At 37.1% G+C, this 18,107-nt stretch overlaps 1 protein-coding gene across 1 annotated transcript; it reads right to left on the reverse strand.

Annotated features, from left to right (window-relative positions):
• Positions 1-2,904: 2,904 nt before the first annotated feature.
• Positions 2,905-16,883, reverse strand: cbx2 (chromobox homolog 2 (Drosophila Pc class)). The gene is made up of 5 exons (XM_056452857.1): positions 16,751-16,883; positions 16,631-16,674; positions 9,807-9,872; positions 5,651-5,720; positions 2,905-5,039 (listed from the first exon to the last, which is right to left on the reverse strand). Exons 1-5 carry the CDS (start codon positions 16,832-16,834, stop codon positions 3,756-3,758), a joined length of 1,548 nt encoding a protein of 515 aa, XP_056308832.1. The 5' UTR covers positions 16,835-16,883; the 3' UTR covers positions 2,905-3,755.
• Between the last annotated feature and the right edge of the window lie 1,224 nt (positions 16,884-18,107).

Genomic DNA, 18,107 nt, shown 5'->3' on the forward strand with positions numbered 1-18,107 from the left:
CACCGTTGTGTGTACCCAGACAGAAACCTATGTTTAGAATTCAAAAATGCGTGGCGCGACGATTCGGGACACTTCATGTTTCTGCCGCTCCACAGAGAGTGTCTGGTGTGCCGTGTCGCGGCTTCGAGCGGCGCATCCGGTGCCTCAGTCAAAGTTAATTCAGTGTGCGTGGTTATTAGTTTCTGTGTACAAGCTCGGCACTTGAAACTAGCACACAGTTGACTGTAAAACTGTACAAAGACACAAATGATCTTGTACTCTCTGCTTGGTCTGTGTCCTCACTCATGCTCCTTCTCTCAGTCTGCCTGTCAGACTGTTGCAAACGCAGAGCGGGTGAGCTCATGGCCCCGCCCTAGTCTACATGTGAAGCAACACACCCATAAATCAGCGAGTTGTGAACACGCCCCCAACATGACACTATTTAACACATTATAATAAAAAAATCTGAATTGTGTTTTAAACTGAACCTAAACTGACACACTCAGAACAACCATAATATTAATATTAAATCATAAAAAAGAGGTAAACTATGTGACCTTTAAAGGATAAATTATGCTTTGGGCTGTGACAAGCGTCCACAACTTTACACAAAGTAATAATCAAGAGTGTGCAGTTCACATTACTTTATGGAGTCACCCTCTTGATATCAGGGATGCATAAAACCCTGTTCTGCGCAGATCTCGGTTATATCCGCTGGTGCTGCAGACCGTTAATAGATCTCGGTTATTATAAACACCGGTGCAGTTATGAATACGCAGGTCAGGTTATCAAAATGTAGGCTACATAATTAATTATGGGTGGGTCACGGGTGGATAGGATCAATCATTGGTTATGCAAACTTTTAACTACTTTGTCTAAAATATTAAAATGTTTAAAGGAAACTGATCAATTAAAGGGTCATCAACAGTGAAATCTTCAGTTTAATATAGGCTACTCTTTTATTTGTGATTATACAGTTAACCAAAATACACTATGTTAAACTGAAAGTTACGCTTTTATTTGTAATTGTGTTTAACTTGTATTTAGCCGCCGACCCTGGCGTACTGGACTTCACCTCAAACGTTCGTTCTTCTTGTTTTCTTCATGATAACTAATCAACAAAACTAAATTAAAATTAAGATACAAATTATACCAAACTAAATTCATTGCAAAAAAAAAATTCCCCAACAAAAACATATGAATTGTTTATTTTTGTGTGTCTCCATCCGCTACACAACTGTGCAGTGTTTGTTTCGCTTCAGGGAAAATAAGGATTTCATTAATGCTCCACTGTAATTGTTGCATCACAAAACTCTGATATATAAATATTGGCTATATTTTTCTAAACTTATTTATACAAAATTATTAAATGTTTAAAGCCTAGCCTATAGCCTACTTTAAATTAGTCAACATATATGCGATTTGTTGTCTCTCATCACCGCAACTGCAGCATGAGCATCTGTTTATAGCTTCTTTAACAAAAAAGACCTACATTTGACCAGCCATTTAGCAAAGCCTATACTGATATTTCTGTGCCAGTTTGACATTCACTAAACAGATGAGTTCAATTCAAAACACTCACTCACCTGAACTCACCATAAGACAGAGAAAAGAAAATGCAGCGCTGAGGTAAAATCAGATTCTTAAGCCATAATCTATAGACTAATTAATCTATTTAAGACTATTTAATTAAGCTATAATCTATAGAGTTGTATTAAAAATGTTGATAGAGGTTTGTGATAGGAATTAAAGCAAAGTAATAAAAGGCTTATTTTCCATCGAGCAATTGATTTGAGTTAGTAGCCCTGCTGTGTTTATTTGACGGAAAAATAAAAAACTTAGTATGAAAAAAGTATGTCAATGGTTTGTGAAAACCAAGTCTGGCAACACAACCAGCACAGTCCATCGCCTAAAAAAATGACACTCAAAAAACCCCTGAAAGTTTTACAATTTGTTTGGACTTACTGTATATTTTTTGTTTTGCTCATTTAATTCATCTCGTAATGCCACACCTTAAACAGATTAATCTTTTAAAAAGATTTGTACTATTTGTTTTAGTTTAAGGCCAAATGTAATCTGTTTTTGTTAATAAACAATATTTTAAATTGTAATTTAATGAACAGTCTAATTTTTGTTGCATCAGACATTGTTGGGATAACTTTTAAAGCTGGAAGCATCAACAACTTATATCGTACATTGTTGTTGTTTAATATGGAAAAAAAAATACTGAGTTTGCATTTTTGCCATTTCAAGAGTTCACACTTAGCTGGTAATCAATAAAGCGTATTTGGCATGCTGTCCCGGGAGAGAGCCCTGAGATTAATATCCTAATATCCTATAATAGTAATATCCTCGGGCCCGGGGCTCCCTCCCGTTAGAAGGGCGAGAGGGGAGTTCGAGCTCAGGTAGGTCTCGAGAACTCCCCTGCTTGTCGCCGTGTGAGAAGTTGTTTAAGGTAAAGTTGTTTTAGGTGATCATTTGGTTTAGTCGATTGGCTATGGTTTGTATTTGGACAGTGGGAGGAACCCGGGGGAAACCCACGCAAACACGGGGAGAACATGTAAACTCCGCACAGAAACACCAACCAGCCCAATAAGAGGTTAGACCAGCGGTGTTCTTGCTGTGAGGCAACAGTGCTAGCCACTGGGCCACCGTGTTGCCCTATCGGAAAAGGGGGAGGAAGTAGGGGTGGAAGGGGGGAAGTTTCAAGACGAAGATAACTGGAGTGAAAAACTCTGGTTATTTATAATGCTTCCGTAATCATCTAATGGGTCAGATTACGGAGCTAATGAGGAGCCAGCCGTGTTGATCATAAGCATGTAATCCTCTCGAAATTAGTTTATGAATAAACCACACTTAGCCCAGCCCTAATTGCATTATTCACCGCGTACGAGCGGGCGCAGCCATTTGCATCTTTTTGGCTTGAGACTTCCGCTCTCATTCACTTTTAGACGTTAAAAAAAGCTCGTTCTGCTGCTTGATGTTGCAAACTGATATCTTATTATTCTACTTTGTCTGTATAATCATGCAAACACTTGTTTGTGGAGTAAGTCGTTTCACCGTTTTCTGTGGTTTATTATTCCAAGTCATTTCTCCCATAGGCAGCTGAATCGGAAGTTCTAAAACAATCGCGAAAATGGGCACACTTCCACATTGAAGAATAAGGTCAGTACTTTTACCTAATCTGAACTGCAGATTTGACTCAGTACAGACAATAATGAATTTTGTATAAAAAGAATCTTTACTATGCGTTTCAGGATGTCACCTACCAACAAAAAATCATAAGAAATAATAATAAATAAACAGTGAACTGTTGTGTAGTACAAAATATACCCACATCATAGTAAAACCAAAGGAAAAAACCCTCATTATAATGGTTATCAAGCAGAAAAACGACAGCTTTAAAATAGGCACCTTTTTAAAAGACACAATCTGAGATTCAGCTAAAAACACTTTGGATATATTTGTTCTGTTCTTGTGAATTTTGTCTTTACTATTACTGTACTCAGAATCAACTTCAACAAGAAAACCATCCCTGCATTTGAAACCAAGGCGAACGCTTCAGAAATACACTTCAGACTTCAAATTAGGTGAGATTGAACATGTCTCTGATTAAAAAACGTGTCAAGGAACTTCAAATCTGACCAGCTAAAACAGTCCAACTTTGAGTAAAAACAAGTAAAATCCATTTTATTTTAAATTGGAGACCCATCAAACATCTTGCTTGAAACTTGTCCCGATTATCCAAATGTAGCTGCACTTCCAGTTGAAGACATTCAATAATTCCGAATGCTAAAAAACCCAACGCTGGTTGGAGACTCCTTCACTGTTACTGTGACCAGGTTTGCAGTGACGTCAGTGACAAACACATGCTCAATCAGGCTCCGTGTCGGCCTCCAATCCTGACCTGCTTGCACAGAGATGGACAAGTCATGGTTGTCCCTGGGGAATGAGGAATCATGGTCAGTATCGGAGCTGCTTCCCTCCTCTCCGGTGCTTAATTCACTCAGGGTCTTGCTTTGTTTGCCGGGATCTTTAGATGAGGGTCTGTCTTGCACCGGTTGAGAATCTCGACCCTCTGTTGGCAGAATCTTTTCTGTTCTACCTTGGCTTTTCTTCCCAAGTCTTTCAGCCAAATCATCCGCCTTTAATTTCTGTGGACTCTTTAAGGCTTGTTGTGAGGTCTGGAACTTGCTAGGAGTGTTCGGTGCAGAACTTGTGTTAAATCCAGAACTTTTCCTTCCCGAATGTGGGGAAGTCTTCAAATCAGTCCCGTTTCCCTGCGCTGTTTTGTTGACGCTCTGCAGATTGAGAGCTTGAAGGCTGGAAGGAGTTTTGAGGGATGAAAATGAGCTTGACGGGGATTTCGGGAGAGATGCTGACCTTTGAAGCAGAGTCTGATCTTTCGGCACAGTGGGAGAGAGTTGTGGACATGTCTGTCCATTGCTGCTGTGCAGATTCAGTGCGGCTACTCCTGGAGATTTGCACGTGGGAGTTTTGGGATCAAGACCGCTGTTCATATCCGAGACGGAGAGCTTGAAATCTGAAGCAGATTTAGTTTGTGGCGACCGATTTAGTGTGGGAGGAGATGAAACCGATCCGATGGAGCGTGCAAGGGAACTTAAGGAACTCTTGTGTGTAAAAGACCCTCGGTTATGCATTGCCATCGGCTCCCTTCCTGAGGTGCGGTTCAAGCCGGTGTAGGTGAAGCTTGCAGGCATGAGAGGTTTCTTTATGCTGCCTCGAAGATCCGAGTCTCTGGAAATGGGTTTGAGGATCTTCCGAGTACCTTTAACCTGACGTATGGCCTTCAGCTCCGGAGGCAATGCTTTCCTCCCTCGCTTCTTTGGCGGCCCTGGCTTGGCCACGACGATCTGTGCTTTTTTCTGCGGGACTGGGAGATGCTCTCGAGGACGAGGAATCGGCTTTGGATTCATGTTGTGGTCATCTTCATCGTCGTCATCTGTAGAGGAGGATGATGATGAGGAAGATGACGAAGAACCAGAAGAGGATGAAGACGAGGATGAGCTGCTTGACTTTGACACCACTGGAATAGTTTCCTGAGAGAGGAACACAAAAAGAGGTAAGAACAAAAAACAAAATCACAATCTTTTCATCTCGCTAGATCTAGTTAGAGCCGGTCAATTAATCAAACAGGGTTTTTAAGTGCATTTTGTCAGTAAAATAGATTCTAGTAAACATCCAACATGTGCTTTCAGATGGAGCAGCTTTTGGAGTCATTTTATTAAAATCAAAGTTGATTTGATCAGTTGAAAATGATATTGAAATAATATTTTTGCCATAACAGCTATTTGTGTCATCTCCCAGTAAACTACAACTCTGTGTAGTAAATGCTGCATATGAAAATACCGCATATGTAATGACAAGTTTTTACTCCAAACTCACTTCATAACTTCACTCGAACGTTTGAAATAAATCGTTCATTAAGACGATTCAGTAGTCATGTTTATTAGGCATGCTAAATCAATGAAAGCAGTCTAATGTTTTGGTTATAATTCAACACTATGGGGATTTCCTGGGTTTCTTCATGGTTATTTGGAGTTTCAATTCGTTTCCCTAATAAGAAGTACATGACAATTGTTTTTTTTGTTATTTCATTTCGATAAATCATCTAGCCATATATTTAGGGCATCTTTTATAACATACTCACCATTATTTTTCTGGGTCGTCCACGAGGCCTCTTCCCCTTATTGCGTATCAAGAGTTCCCGCTCCTGCTCCCTATGAATGCATGAACATTTGTAAATTTGAGTACAACTGTTAAGTAAGTTATTTCTACAGTGCTTCATACAGTACAAATTGGGTAGAGGCAGCTTTTCAAAGAGAGCAGGCAAAACATGAATGAATGATTATCAATGTGAAAAAAAAAAACAACAACACTCATTTCACAGGCTAAGTCATTCACTCACTATTAGTGGTGGGCAAAGCGAGACTTCATGAAACACTGAAAAAGTCTTAGCAAATTTGTCAACTTCGAAATATTTCGAAACCCGTTTCTACAGTTACACCTAGTGGTTATTTTATGTATTGCTCTGGAACGACTTCAGCAACGAAATTCAGCAATTTGAGGTATTAAACCCCATGTTGTAGAGTTGAGGCTTCCAGTGATTTAGTGAAGTTCAAGACTAGTATGCCGAGATAATGGGTTTCTAATCCAGGGAGATGCAGCTATAAATGTAGTTTTTAAATGCTCTGTTCTCGTAACGTGTTTTGTTTTAACATTGGTCTGGGCACTTTGTGAATAAATGTCTTGTTTTGGTAATAAAAAAAATTGACTATTAAAATACCTAGTCATAATTTCAAAGTATTTGTCGGGATTCGAACTCGGGCCATTTGCAGCACTGTTACTCTGTGCACACGCACGGTCCAACTAGGCTACGAGATAGCTATGAGATAGAAATGACTGATGCTTTGAATCGATTTAGTTATGTGACCTTGTGTTTCGAAACACTTTAGTCACGTGACCTGTTTTTTTTTTATCACTTTAATCACATGACCTGGGTGTTCCAGATCATGCTTTGGTAGTGTTTCAAAACTCATGCACTTTCGGATCTTGAAAATGTGTCGAAACGTCAGTTTCATGTCAGCTATCCCTACTTACTTTACTTCAGCTAAGTCCCTGATTCATCACGGCTTGCCACAGCAGAATGAACCGCCAATTACTCTGGCATATGTTCTACACAGCGACAGACCAACACTAGGAAACACCTAGATTTAATTTATTGTAGAGCAGCTCTGCTGACCTCAACTACTGTACATTTAAACTGTATTCTATATGGTCGTTACATTTATTCTAAGTGATTAAAGCATTTTTTATTGTGGCCATTTCATACACAATTATAATTCAAATAAGATTTTTTAAAATTGTAAAAGACACAAAAATCATTTCATCTACATAAAACAATACATTAATCATAAAATACACTTCGTTTAAAAAGTTTATACTTTATTATTTTAACAACTTTCATAGTTTTAATAAACAGTTTGGTGTAAAACATCAGGTGCGTCCCAAATCCTATACTTATGCACTATTCTACTCCATTTTGTAGTATAAATAGTGTATGTAGCGCATTCACACTGAGATATTCTTTTATTCTAAAAAGAATAAGTACACTACCCGGATGATGCACTTATTCAACCATTAAAATGAAGTGTGAAATGTTGGACACTTCACGCACTCGACACATAGCAGAAGGGGTGGAGCTTTCGGGCACTGATGTTGGATTACTTTATTTATTTTGGATTGTGAAAGCAAAATTCCCCTATGAGACTGATTATAGCGCCTCCTGATGGTGAATGCAGTTATACTCATGGCAGGTATTATTTGGTAGTTTGGTCATTTATTTCACTTATTTGGAAACAGTCAAACGTGATCTGGAAAACACATTGAATTTCCGCTAAGTAAAAAAACAGTATAGTTTCATTTGGGATGACACTACATACACATACTATGCTGTTGAGTATGTATGTGCATAAGTACATATTGTATAGTGTGCCATTTGGGACGCAGCTATCAAGTATATTGTGAAATTCAGTTGTGCTTCGTCCCAATTCGCATACTATCCGTCGTAAATAGTATTTGAAAATAGAATTAGTATGTCCAAATTTGTGGTATGTTGAAAAGAGTATGCCAAAGGTTCCCAGATGGTTTACTATTTCCATTCAAAATTAAGCGTATAACCATTCATACTCTAACTGCTGATTCCATCAGAACTACAAACGCGGGTGAAAAGTGTAAATAAACTACAAACATGATACATGATGCGCAAGACCAACCGTCAAGTAGAGAGGCAAGATGAACATGTTTGTATGACTGTTAATTAATATCTAGCCCACTGGAACATGTCTTAACCGCGTTTTTTGTGTTATATTTCATCTGCAACAACAATAGTGAACTTATATAAAGACATGTTTGGACATTAACGTCTGAATTAGGGTTGGGCATCTATGCTATAATGCCGATCCGATACGCATCTCGATACAAAGTATACGATCCGATATATTAACGATAGAATTGTGATTTAACTTTTCAACTATGAAAATAAGTTTTACAAACATATATTTTGCCACTGAATATTCAAAACGTAACACCGTCTATGTAGTGTGCTGTGACAGTTACATATGATGCTGTAGCGCACGATGTCCAGCCGTCCACTGTAACCGCGACTCTTTGGGCTTTGTGCAGGGACTCCTCTATCTCTCTTCTTACTTGTCGTACAGAGCAGGAATCTGTTTATCGGAGAATAGCGTTCGGTTTGGTATCTTATAACGAGGCTCCAAGACATGGAGGAGGTGTTTAAAACCTTCGTTCTCAGTGACACTATAAGGCTGAATATCTTTGCAGATAAACAATGCAATAGCATCCGTGATTGCCGTAGAGCGCGCGGAACTGTTAGCAAGCGGGGCATGGAAAAAACTTTCAATGCTTTTCTCACCACTTTTAGAGCTGTTAGCTACAGGTGAATCAGAGCAAGAGGCAGAGGATGCAGAAACACTGGAAGATGCTTCCACAACAACACCGTGGCGCCGCTTCAAGTGAGACATCAGATTCGTCGTACTGCCCGTGTATTTTACAGATGCGCGGCACATTTTGCAAATTGCATCTGTCTTGTCAAGTCGTCCATCTTTCTTGTAAAATCCATAATGTTGCCATACTTTAGATTTAAAACCCAGTGGGGAATAAATTGTCTCGGCGTCCGACATGTTTATTTTGCTTCTCGCGCTTTCTGAGGGCACACCACTAGCTTAATCCACACACCTGACCTGAGTTGTAGTGTAAGTGTAGTGTACACATCCGCAAATCCGTTGCTAAGGCATACTTTATGTAGGTCGATTAAATTATGCGCTAAAAACAGTTTGACAACACTTGTTAATAAATAAAAAATACATTCTATATTAAAAAGATAAGTTGTATCTTGGAAAAATCGATGCATCTCGATTTGCTTTTAATATTTCATTCATCCTCTGCTGCTCTACCGATGCACTCGCATCGTGCACGCGCATGACCGCGTATCGATACATATCGGTTTATCTTCCCATCCCTAGTCTGAATGCATAATTATCCAGACCTGAGAAGATTTCTCTGCATTGGAAGATTAACCTGCAGCTGCATGTGTTACATAACTAAGCAACACAACGATCTGTTAACGAGGAAGTAGTATGTCCCAAAGTTTGCATACTCTTCGGTTACACACTCAAAAGTATATATTTCTCCTTCTTACTTACTTTTCGGGCACAGTACAAATATGTGAATTGGGACGCAGCAAATTCACTTCCTGTTTACAATTGTCTTCCCGTCTCAACCCTCTTTTGTTCTACTTTGTAAAAAAAAGACACATTTGTTTTGAATGGATGCATGTGTTTTTTTAAAGCATCATTCCTTAAATTATATTTTAATTTACATTTTTTTTATACCCAGATAAAACAGGAAAGATAATAAGAAAAACTTACACTGAAAGAACTTTTTCAGAATCTGTTTACCAACAAAAATAGTTTTAAAGTAACAGAAACCAACAAGTGGTGTCATTTCCCATGTCTAACGTTCACACCTATATTTCTACCAGTGAAATGCTGATAAAGGAAACTAAAAGTAGTTCCTGTCAAAAAACATTAACCCTTGTTTGATTTTTCCATCAGGCTGCAGAGAAGAAACTCGTGAGCCGGGACACGTCTGCAGCCCCTGAATGTCCTGTGAATGGAGCCCCATTTATGCCCTCCCAAGCGTTGCAGCCCATATTGTTTGCACATGGAGAAGGGGGCGTCGCTCTCGCACACAGACCTGCTCGTCCAATGGGAGAAACCTCTTACCTCTTGTTAAATGCAACCAATAGTCTCGGGTCAAGAAGGTTTTCCTGAGGTTCCCAACTGTTATGCCTGAAACACAGACACTGGCTTGTTTAGCATGTGAGTAGACCACATAAACACACTCATTAAGTTACATCCATTTGTGTTGAAATATGAGAGAAATAACATTAGATTGGACATTTAAAGTGAAACAAAATGCAGATTCTGACCTGTCCTCCCTAAAACATAGCAAATTGATCATGCTACATTTTAATATACGCTACATCATTTAAAATGTTGTGGTTTAAAGGATGATGGCGAATTATAAAGGTTTAAAAATGACAAATGATTTCTATTGTTAGATAGTTCACCTAAAAATGAAAATTGTGGTCAAAAAAACTGGTTAAACTGTTCTCAGCGAATGTAGTCTGATTATAATCCAGTCACTATTGATGACAAAACCACGAGAGCATGTGATTGGACGAGAGGTCAAGTGATGAGGTTTGTTGACTGCATCATTAGCCCTCATGATTTTGTCATCAAAAGCGACTGGACTACATTCGTACATTCATTTTCCTTCAGCTTAGTCTCTTTATTCATCAGGGGTCACCACAGCGGAAAGAACAGCCAACTTATCAAGCATGTTTTACACAGCGGATGCCCTTCCAGCCACAACCCAGTACTGGGAAATATCCATACACACACATACACTACGGACAATTTAGTTTTTTCATTTCACCTATAGCGCATATCTTTGGATGGTGGGGAAAACCGGAGCACCCAGAGGAATCCCACCACAACACGGGGAGAACATGCAAACTCCACATAGAAATGCCAACTGACACACCAGGGACTCAAACCAGTGACCTTCTTGCTGTGAGGTGACAGTGCTAACCACTGAGCCACCGTGTCACCCACATTCGTACATGCGCTGATATCTATTTGACAAGGCAGTGGATTAAAGCTACCAATATTGTAAATGTTCCTATTTTACTTGCTAAAGCTGACTGTTCACCGAAGGAAAAAAAACTTTTAAGTTCAACACTATCTATCTAGTGGACTGTGAAAGAGATCTAAACTAGTCAACATTTCATGTGGATCAAAACCTTTCCAGCAAGCATTTTTTTTGTTTTTAAAAGATGTCTAATAGACGTCTAAACATAGTCATCTAGACTAAAAAAAGGTTATAGACGTCTAAGAATAGCCCAAAACTAGACTAGTCAACAAAAACACAGAAATGAATGACTTCATATATAAAGTCTGTCTAATCTGTCTATTTGATGACTAGTCTAGTTTTGGGGTATTCTTAGATGTCTATTAGATTTTCACTGAAAGCCCAAGTTTATCCTTGTTTCAGCCAAGCTGTCCATATTTGGATGTTTATTAGACGTCTATTAAACACAAAATTATTTTCTGGGTTTCATCAAAGTCTCTTTTCGTCCACCTCTTCGTTTCTTAGAACTTTTTTGATCCACTTTAAATGTTGACTACTGTGTTTAAATATTCAACTAAATAATATGAGCAATTCCAGCGTTATGGATGTGACATTTGCTGAAAAACTCAAAGCATAAATTCACATAGAAAGTACATGTTGATGTTATATTAAAACATCTGTTTATATTTTCCAAAACAACTAACCACAGAGTTACGGGACAAAAAAAAATTAATCAATCAATCCATAAACATGTTTTGTACTTTGAATGAGGAAAATAAAGATGCGTTATGCATGTGACCAAAAAAGTCTACGGGTTTACAGAAATTAATGACTACACATATAAAGTCTGTCTAATCTGTGTACTTAATGACTAGTCTTGTTTTGGGGTATTCTTAGATGTCTATTAGATTTTCACTGACAGCCCAAGTTTATCCTTGTTTTAGCCAAGCTGTCCATATTTGGATGTCTATTAGACGTCTATTAAACACAAAATTATTTTCTGGGTTTCATCAAAGTCTCTTTTCGTCCACCTCTTCGTTTCTTAGAACTTTTTTGATCCACTTTAAATGTTGACTACTGTGTTTAAATATTCAACTAATTAATATGAGCAATTCCAGCGTTATGGATGTGACATTTGCTGAAAAACTCAAAGCATAAATTCACATAGAAAGTACATGTTGATGTTATATTAAAACATCTGTTTATATTTTCCAAAACAACTAACCACAGAGTTACGGGACGAAAAAAATCAATCAATCAATCAATTAATCCATAAACATGTTTTGTACTTTAAATGAGGAAAATAAAGATGCGTTATGCATGTGACATACTTGCATAGTATACTTGCTTAGTATACAACATACTTTGAATAAATTCTGTGAATTAAACTGCACAACCCAATAGAAATAATGCTTATAAAAAGGATACGAGTTGCTCTCTATAAAATAAAAATTTTATTTATTTGACATTTTTGCATTTATAAGGAAAACGTTTCGTTATAGATGAGACAGATGTTAAATTGGCACTAGTGTGATTTTGGTAAATCAAATATAACTCTTTGAAAGCATTGATAGAGACATTTTTGAGTATTTTTAAAGCACTGTAAAATAGTTGCTTACACAAAAAAAACCTAGAAACGGTTTCTGTATTTTGGTGAAAACTTAATTTTTTCATGGCGAGGTTGACTTTTACATGGAATCGCTCATATGCTAAAATATTGGAGATATATTAATAAAGGAATCTGTGTATCGATATATTGTTGCCACAAAAAAATAGTGTGATACTATGCTAAAGCTGCACAATATATGGTTTCAGCATCAATATCACAATGTGCTCATCGCAAGACATGCAATGTTGAGTCTGAATTATAGTTGACCAGGAGCTACAGAATTGTATTAATTACTGTATTTATATGGAATTTATATGATTTATGCAAAAAAAATACAAATATCTACATTTCAAAGGAAAAACTACATTATTTTGCTTACCCCACTGGTGAATAATTTAGCTTGTTTTAAGGAAAAACTCTTAATTTAGGCTTATTTCTTTTGAAGTTGAAAACAAAACAAGATTTTTACTTGCTCTACAATTTTTTTTTTGATATTTGTACTAGAGACGAGACAAAGCAAACTAAGAGAAGAATTTTTTACGTTGTGATTATTCAATTTTCTGTTCCTGAATTTATTGCAGAAAAATATAATATTGCAATGTCAGTTTTTTCCAATATCGTGCAGCCCTATAAGCAGCAGAAATATTACATATGATCATGGAATTGTTGTGAATCATATGCCACATAAAACGATAAGCACAGTCAAAACTGTTTATTTTGATATGAATTACTGCAGATTGCTGCTTATGCAAATACAAGCTATTTGTGATGCACCTCTTTGCATATCATGTCATGTCACCTCTTTGCATGTCATGCATATCATTTGCATGACATTTTTGCATTAATACTGTAAATGTGAACAGAAGAGATGTGGAGTTAAACCAAACTTTAGACATGTTGGGGTTACATAGCTGAGGCGAGGGTTAAAAAAGTAAGAAAGATAAGATGACAGTTTACTTAAAAGGGCACTTCAAAGAGTCTGGGCCGTCTGGATTTCATTTACCACATGAAAAGTAGTGATCTACCAAAATAGACGCCCTGAGCCCAGCATTACTCAAAATCAGCATGAAACAGTGTTCATTTTTCTTCTACTGTGATTTCCAAAGAAGAAATAAAGATTAATATTATTTAGCAGAAACTGACAGAACGCCAAAAGATCTGTTTAATACAGATAGAAAATTCATGTATAAATAAATAAAACATTAAGTGTGCACAGAGTTTATAAGCATCAAAACAATGAATGTTTAGTGGCTTTGTGGTTAGCACTGTAGCCTTACAGCAAGAAGGTCGCTGGTTCGAGTCCCGGCTGGGTCAGTTGGCATTTCTGTGTGGAGTTTGCATGTTCTCCTCGTGTTCGCGTGGGTTTACTGTGTGTGCTTCGGTTTCCCTCACAGTCCAAACACATGCGCTATAGGTGAATTGAAGAAACTAAATTGGCTGTAGTGTATGTAAATGAGTGTCTATGGGTGTTTCCCAGTACTGGGCTGCAGCTGGAAGGAAATCCACTGTGTAAAACATATGCTAGATAAGTTGGCGGTTCATTCTGCTGTGGCGACCCCTGATGAATAAAGGAACTAAGCCAAAGGAAAATTAATGAACGTTTAAGCTTTTTTCCCCTCTGTGCATTAGAAAACATCAAATTCTTTCTATACATAAAAAAGAAACGCCCTGATTTCCATTAGACAGAGCATAACAGTAAATTATAAGTTCACAAATCGTATTAGACATATTTAGAGCAACTATTTAATGACACATTGACAGACTTTAATTAGATTTAATGATTTAATACTTTAATGATCGCTGTGTCACACCAAAATACTCATTATTTGTCATTTTAAATCTTTCTAGTTTGTAATTTATTAACTTTTTAGACATTTGTTAACAAATATGTTTTAACCAAATATAAAGCAGGTTTTCTGCAGGTTTCACCAAGTAAAATTTAAGTCTTTAAGACATTTTAAGACCATTATGAATGAAATTGTAGACTTATACAGGGCTAAATGCTAAGGATATTTTTTAGAATGTCCCAGTTGGAGAAGACTTTTACTTGACCTATCAAAAATGATTCTAGTTTATAACATTTGATAATAAAAAGGTCAGTATCCTCAGCAGTAAATTAATGAAGAACTTTTAAACATGTTACTGGAAGGAAAGTAATTGTAATGTTATTTTTAAATAAAAAGTGTACTGTTAGTGATTTTATGGGTGTTAATGGCCAAATTGGGTAGCTATACACAAAGTAAAATTAAGACCTGTTAAAAAGGATTTAAGACATACAACACAATATTTCAGCAGATTTAAGACTTTTTAAGGTTTTAAATTTAGCTTTTGATATTTAAGACGTTTTAAAACCCTGATAATAATACAAATTTAGCTTGACCACTTGATTATTTTAGACATTTTAAGGAGTAAAGGTCAGAATAAGCATCATTTTCATTTTACATTAGTTACATTGAATGACAAAAGAACATTGAGGTAAAGTTGGTTTTATATTCACACATTCAGACTTTCTCCTTAATAATATAATTTCAGAAAAGTATTATTTGCTAATTCTAAATAGGGAAATCATATTATCAGGCAATGACTATCAAAGTACAACATTGTTTACAGTCAATTGAATAGCATTAATGCTGTTTAGAAGTCATACTTTCATGCTATTTCAGACCAAATATTCAAATTAGCGTAGTAAACAATATATGGACCATTAAAATAGACAAATGTGCGAATATAAAAGCAACTTTACCACAAAAAAGAACATTTATTTCACATAAGTGATATGTGAAACATTAAAAATCTGTTTAATATGCGTGCAAATTTAATCTAATGTCTTGTCTCTTATCCTTGAAACAATCACAACAGATCAGGAAAGTTTTTAACTAACTACCCCACCAAGAAAAAAATGTTTGGATTGCATTTCTTAACTCCTAATGTCACTAGTTAACACACTCAATGGATTTTTTGGATATGGATACATCCGATAATTTCTAAAAAAATCAGCCTCTACCAAATGATTGATATGTCAGTTGATGGTAAAAGTACCGCAATTAATACTTATACTATGAAAAATCTGAAAATATGAAATGTAAATCCAATTTATTTTACAAAAAATATTCAAATAAAACTAAATTATTATATTAATTATTATGATTATACATTATTTTTACAATAAAACCAAAATCAAGTGTAGTAGTGCAAAAGGATGTTTGTTTGATTTCTTTTTTGTAAACCAACAATGCTGTGTGTGTGTAAGCCGTTATTTAAAACAGCCATTCTTTAAATGAATTTATCGGTCATTATTTAAAACAGTAAAAACATGGTCAACCGTTTGGTAGAGGCGCAGTCAAAGGGTTAAGAGCCTCACTGATATTTATTCGCAGCAATATAAGCGAATTATAAAATGTTCTACAACAAGAGATCATTCCTAGTCCATAATATGTACAATCTAAAACATTTTAGACACTCTCAGTGCGTTTTGCCCTGGTCAAACCATGACCTTGGTTGAACGTAGGCTACCAATGAAGAATAAAAAATAGATGCACGATGTAAATAATCAATGAAGCAGATGGAAGCGCGCGCGCGCGGGAGGTGTGGCTCGTGTGATTGACAGCTCAAGTGCCCGTAGAAGGGGCAAAAAGGGGGCGACGGTGTAACGGAGAGCAAGAGTGGGGGGCATTAAGGGGGGGTTGGGGGCAGCTGGAGTTTTTAATGGGAAAAGAGAGAGAGAGAGAGAATTCAAAACAAACCACGCGCTGTGTTCTACAGACGGCGCGAGATCAAACGGTTCTATTTTCAAAAAATAACGAATTTTTACAAAGCAAAGAGAACGCGTTCCAAAAATGATACAATGTAACAAACATTCGGCGGCTTACAGAATTCATTACGTGATGTGCAGCATTTAAAACCACAACAAATACAAGACTTCGGTGCTTTATAAGATAGTTTATGGTTGTTTTGGACGCCTCTTTAAATCAACCGTCGAACCAAAACAACTTAATTCAAAAATAAAGCACAAGTAACTAAGAAAACAAGGACAAAACGCGTCAAAATAAGTGTAATTTAATCTAACGAGAGAGAGTAGTGCACGAGTTCACGCGTGGACGCGAAATGAAACAGGCGCAACACGCTGTTGTTGTTGTTTTCATTGTTTCTCTTTCTCGAGATTGACGCTGGAGGATGTTTCACAGGCACAGTAAGTCAAACAGCACTACACTTGCACACTACTACTCCATCAGCTGCATACACGCACTCACTGACCGTATTACAAACAACACAATAAATGCAGTACGTGCTTCGGTTCACACTTACTTGGACGACCATCCTCTCCACTTGACCAGATACTCCAGTTTGCCCTGTGGAAATCAAACAGGGGTTGAGGATCGCGCACGCATTCGGATTGCGCTGTGTTTTGAGTGGATGTTTGGTTACCTTCCTCGTGCGTTTGTTGAGGATACACTCGGCGTCGAAGACCTGCTCTCCCACCGCGCTCAGCTCCTCCATGACTGTTCTCATCTCATTCTCATCGCCTTCTCAGTCGCTGCGAGTGTGTGTGTGAGAGAGGGAAAGCAGGACAGGATAGGAGGGGGCGATACGCAAACGCGCGCACTGGCCCTCGGAGGACACCGTCAACGTGACGTCACGCTTTTTAAGAACGTGAGTTTTTGATTCAACTATCTACATTTACCAACAGGTCATTCCAATCTCAATCATACATTACATTTTATAGGGAAACACAATACAGGTTTATGTGATACAGGTTTAGTAGAGGAAACAGTGGGGCATGTTTTGTTTATGTGTAGTACATATGAAAAGGAAAGAGAATGTTCAAAAGAAGAACCATTAGGAATGGGTGTATCTGAATTTACATTGAGAAGTGTTTTAAAAGAGGGGCCAAATGCAGGAGAACAAATCAGGGCAATTATGAAATATATTAGAAATGTCGGTTTAATAGGCATGGTATAGCAAATAGGTTGGAAACTAGATCCATTCTTCCACACATCTATCTATCTATCTATCTATCTATCTATCTATCTATCTATCTATCTATCTATCTATCTATCTATCTATCTATCTATCTATCTATCTATCTATCTATCTATCTATCTATCTATCTATCTATCTATCTATCTATCTATCTATCTATCTATCTATCTATCTATCTATCTATCTATCTATCTATCTATCTATTAATCCATCCATCTATCTGACTACCTCTCCATACATTTATTCGACTGTCCATCCATCCATTCATCTATCTGTCTGTCTGTCTATCCATCTATCTGTCTCCGACTGTCTCTCCATCTATCTATCTATCTATCTATCTATCTATCTATCTATCTATCTATCTATCTATCTATCTATCTATCTATCTATCTATCTTATCTATCTTATCTATCTATCTATCCTCATGTGTTTTCTGTTTTTCTTTTTAACAAATGACTGAACATTTGATGTGTCTTTGTCCACACTTTAACCATGCCTGACTAGGAGATTTACAAAAGGATGCAGTGAATATAACATGCTTAACTAAGGGTGTGCTCGCACAAGGCTATCCAAACAGTGCCCAGGCACGTTGTACCACCATTTCCAAGTTCAGCATGCAATATTATCTGATAATTGTAGGAAATAATTCCAAAAGGCAATTGACTGTGTAAAGCCACATAAAACAAAACAAAAATACGATGTATATGCCGAGTTCAGCAGCTAATCAGCCGAATCAGCTGAGGTGATGAAACAGCAACCAGCGAGACTTAGCTGTCACTCAAGTGGCTGCACCCTTAATTAT

This window comes from Danio aesculapii, chromosome 3 (genome assembly GCF_903798145.1).
Source record: "Danio aesculapii chromosome 3, fDanAes4.1, whole genome shotgun sequence".
Lineage (NCBI taxonomy): Eukaryota > Metazoa > Chordata > Actinopteri > Cypriniformes > Danionidae > Danio > Danio aesculapii.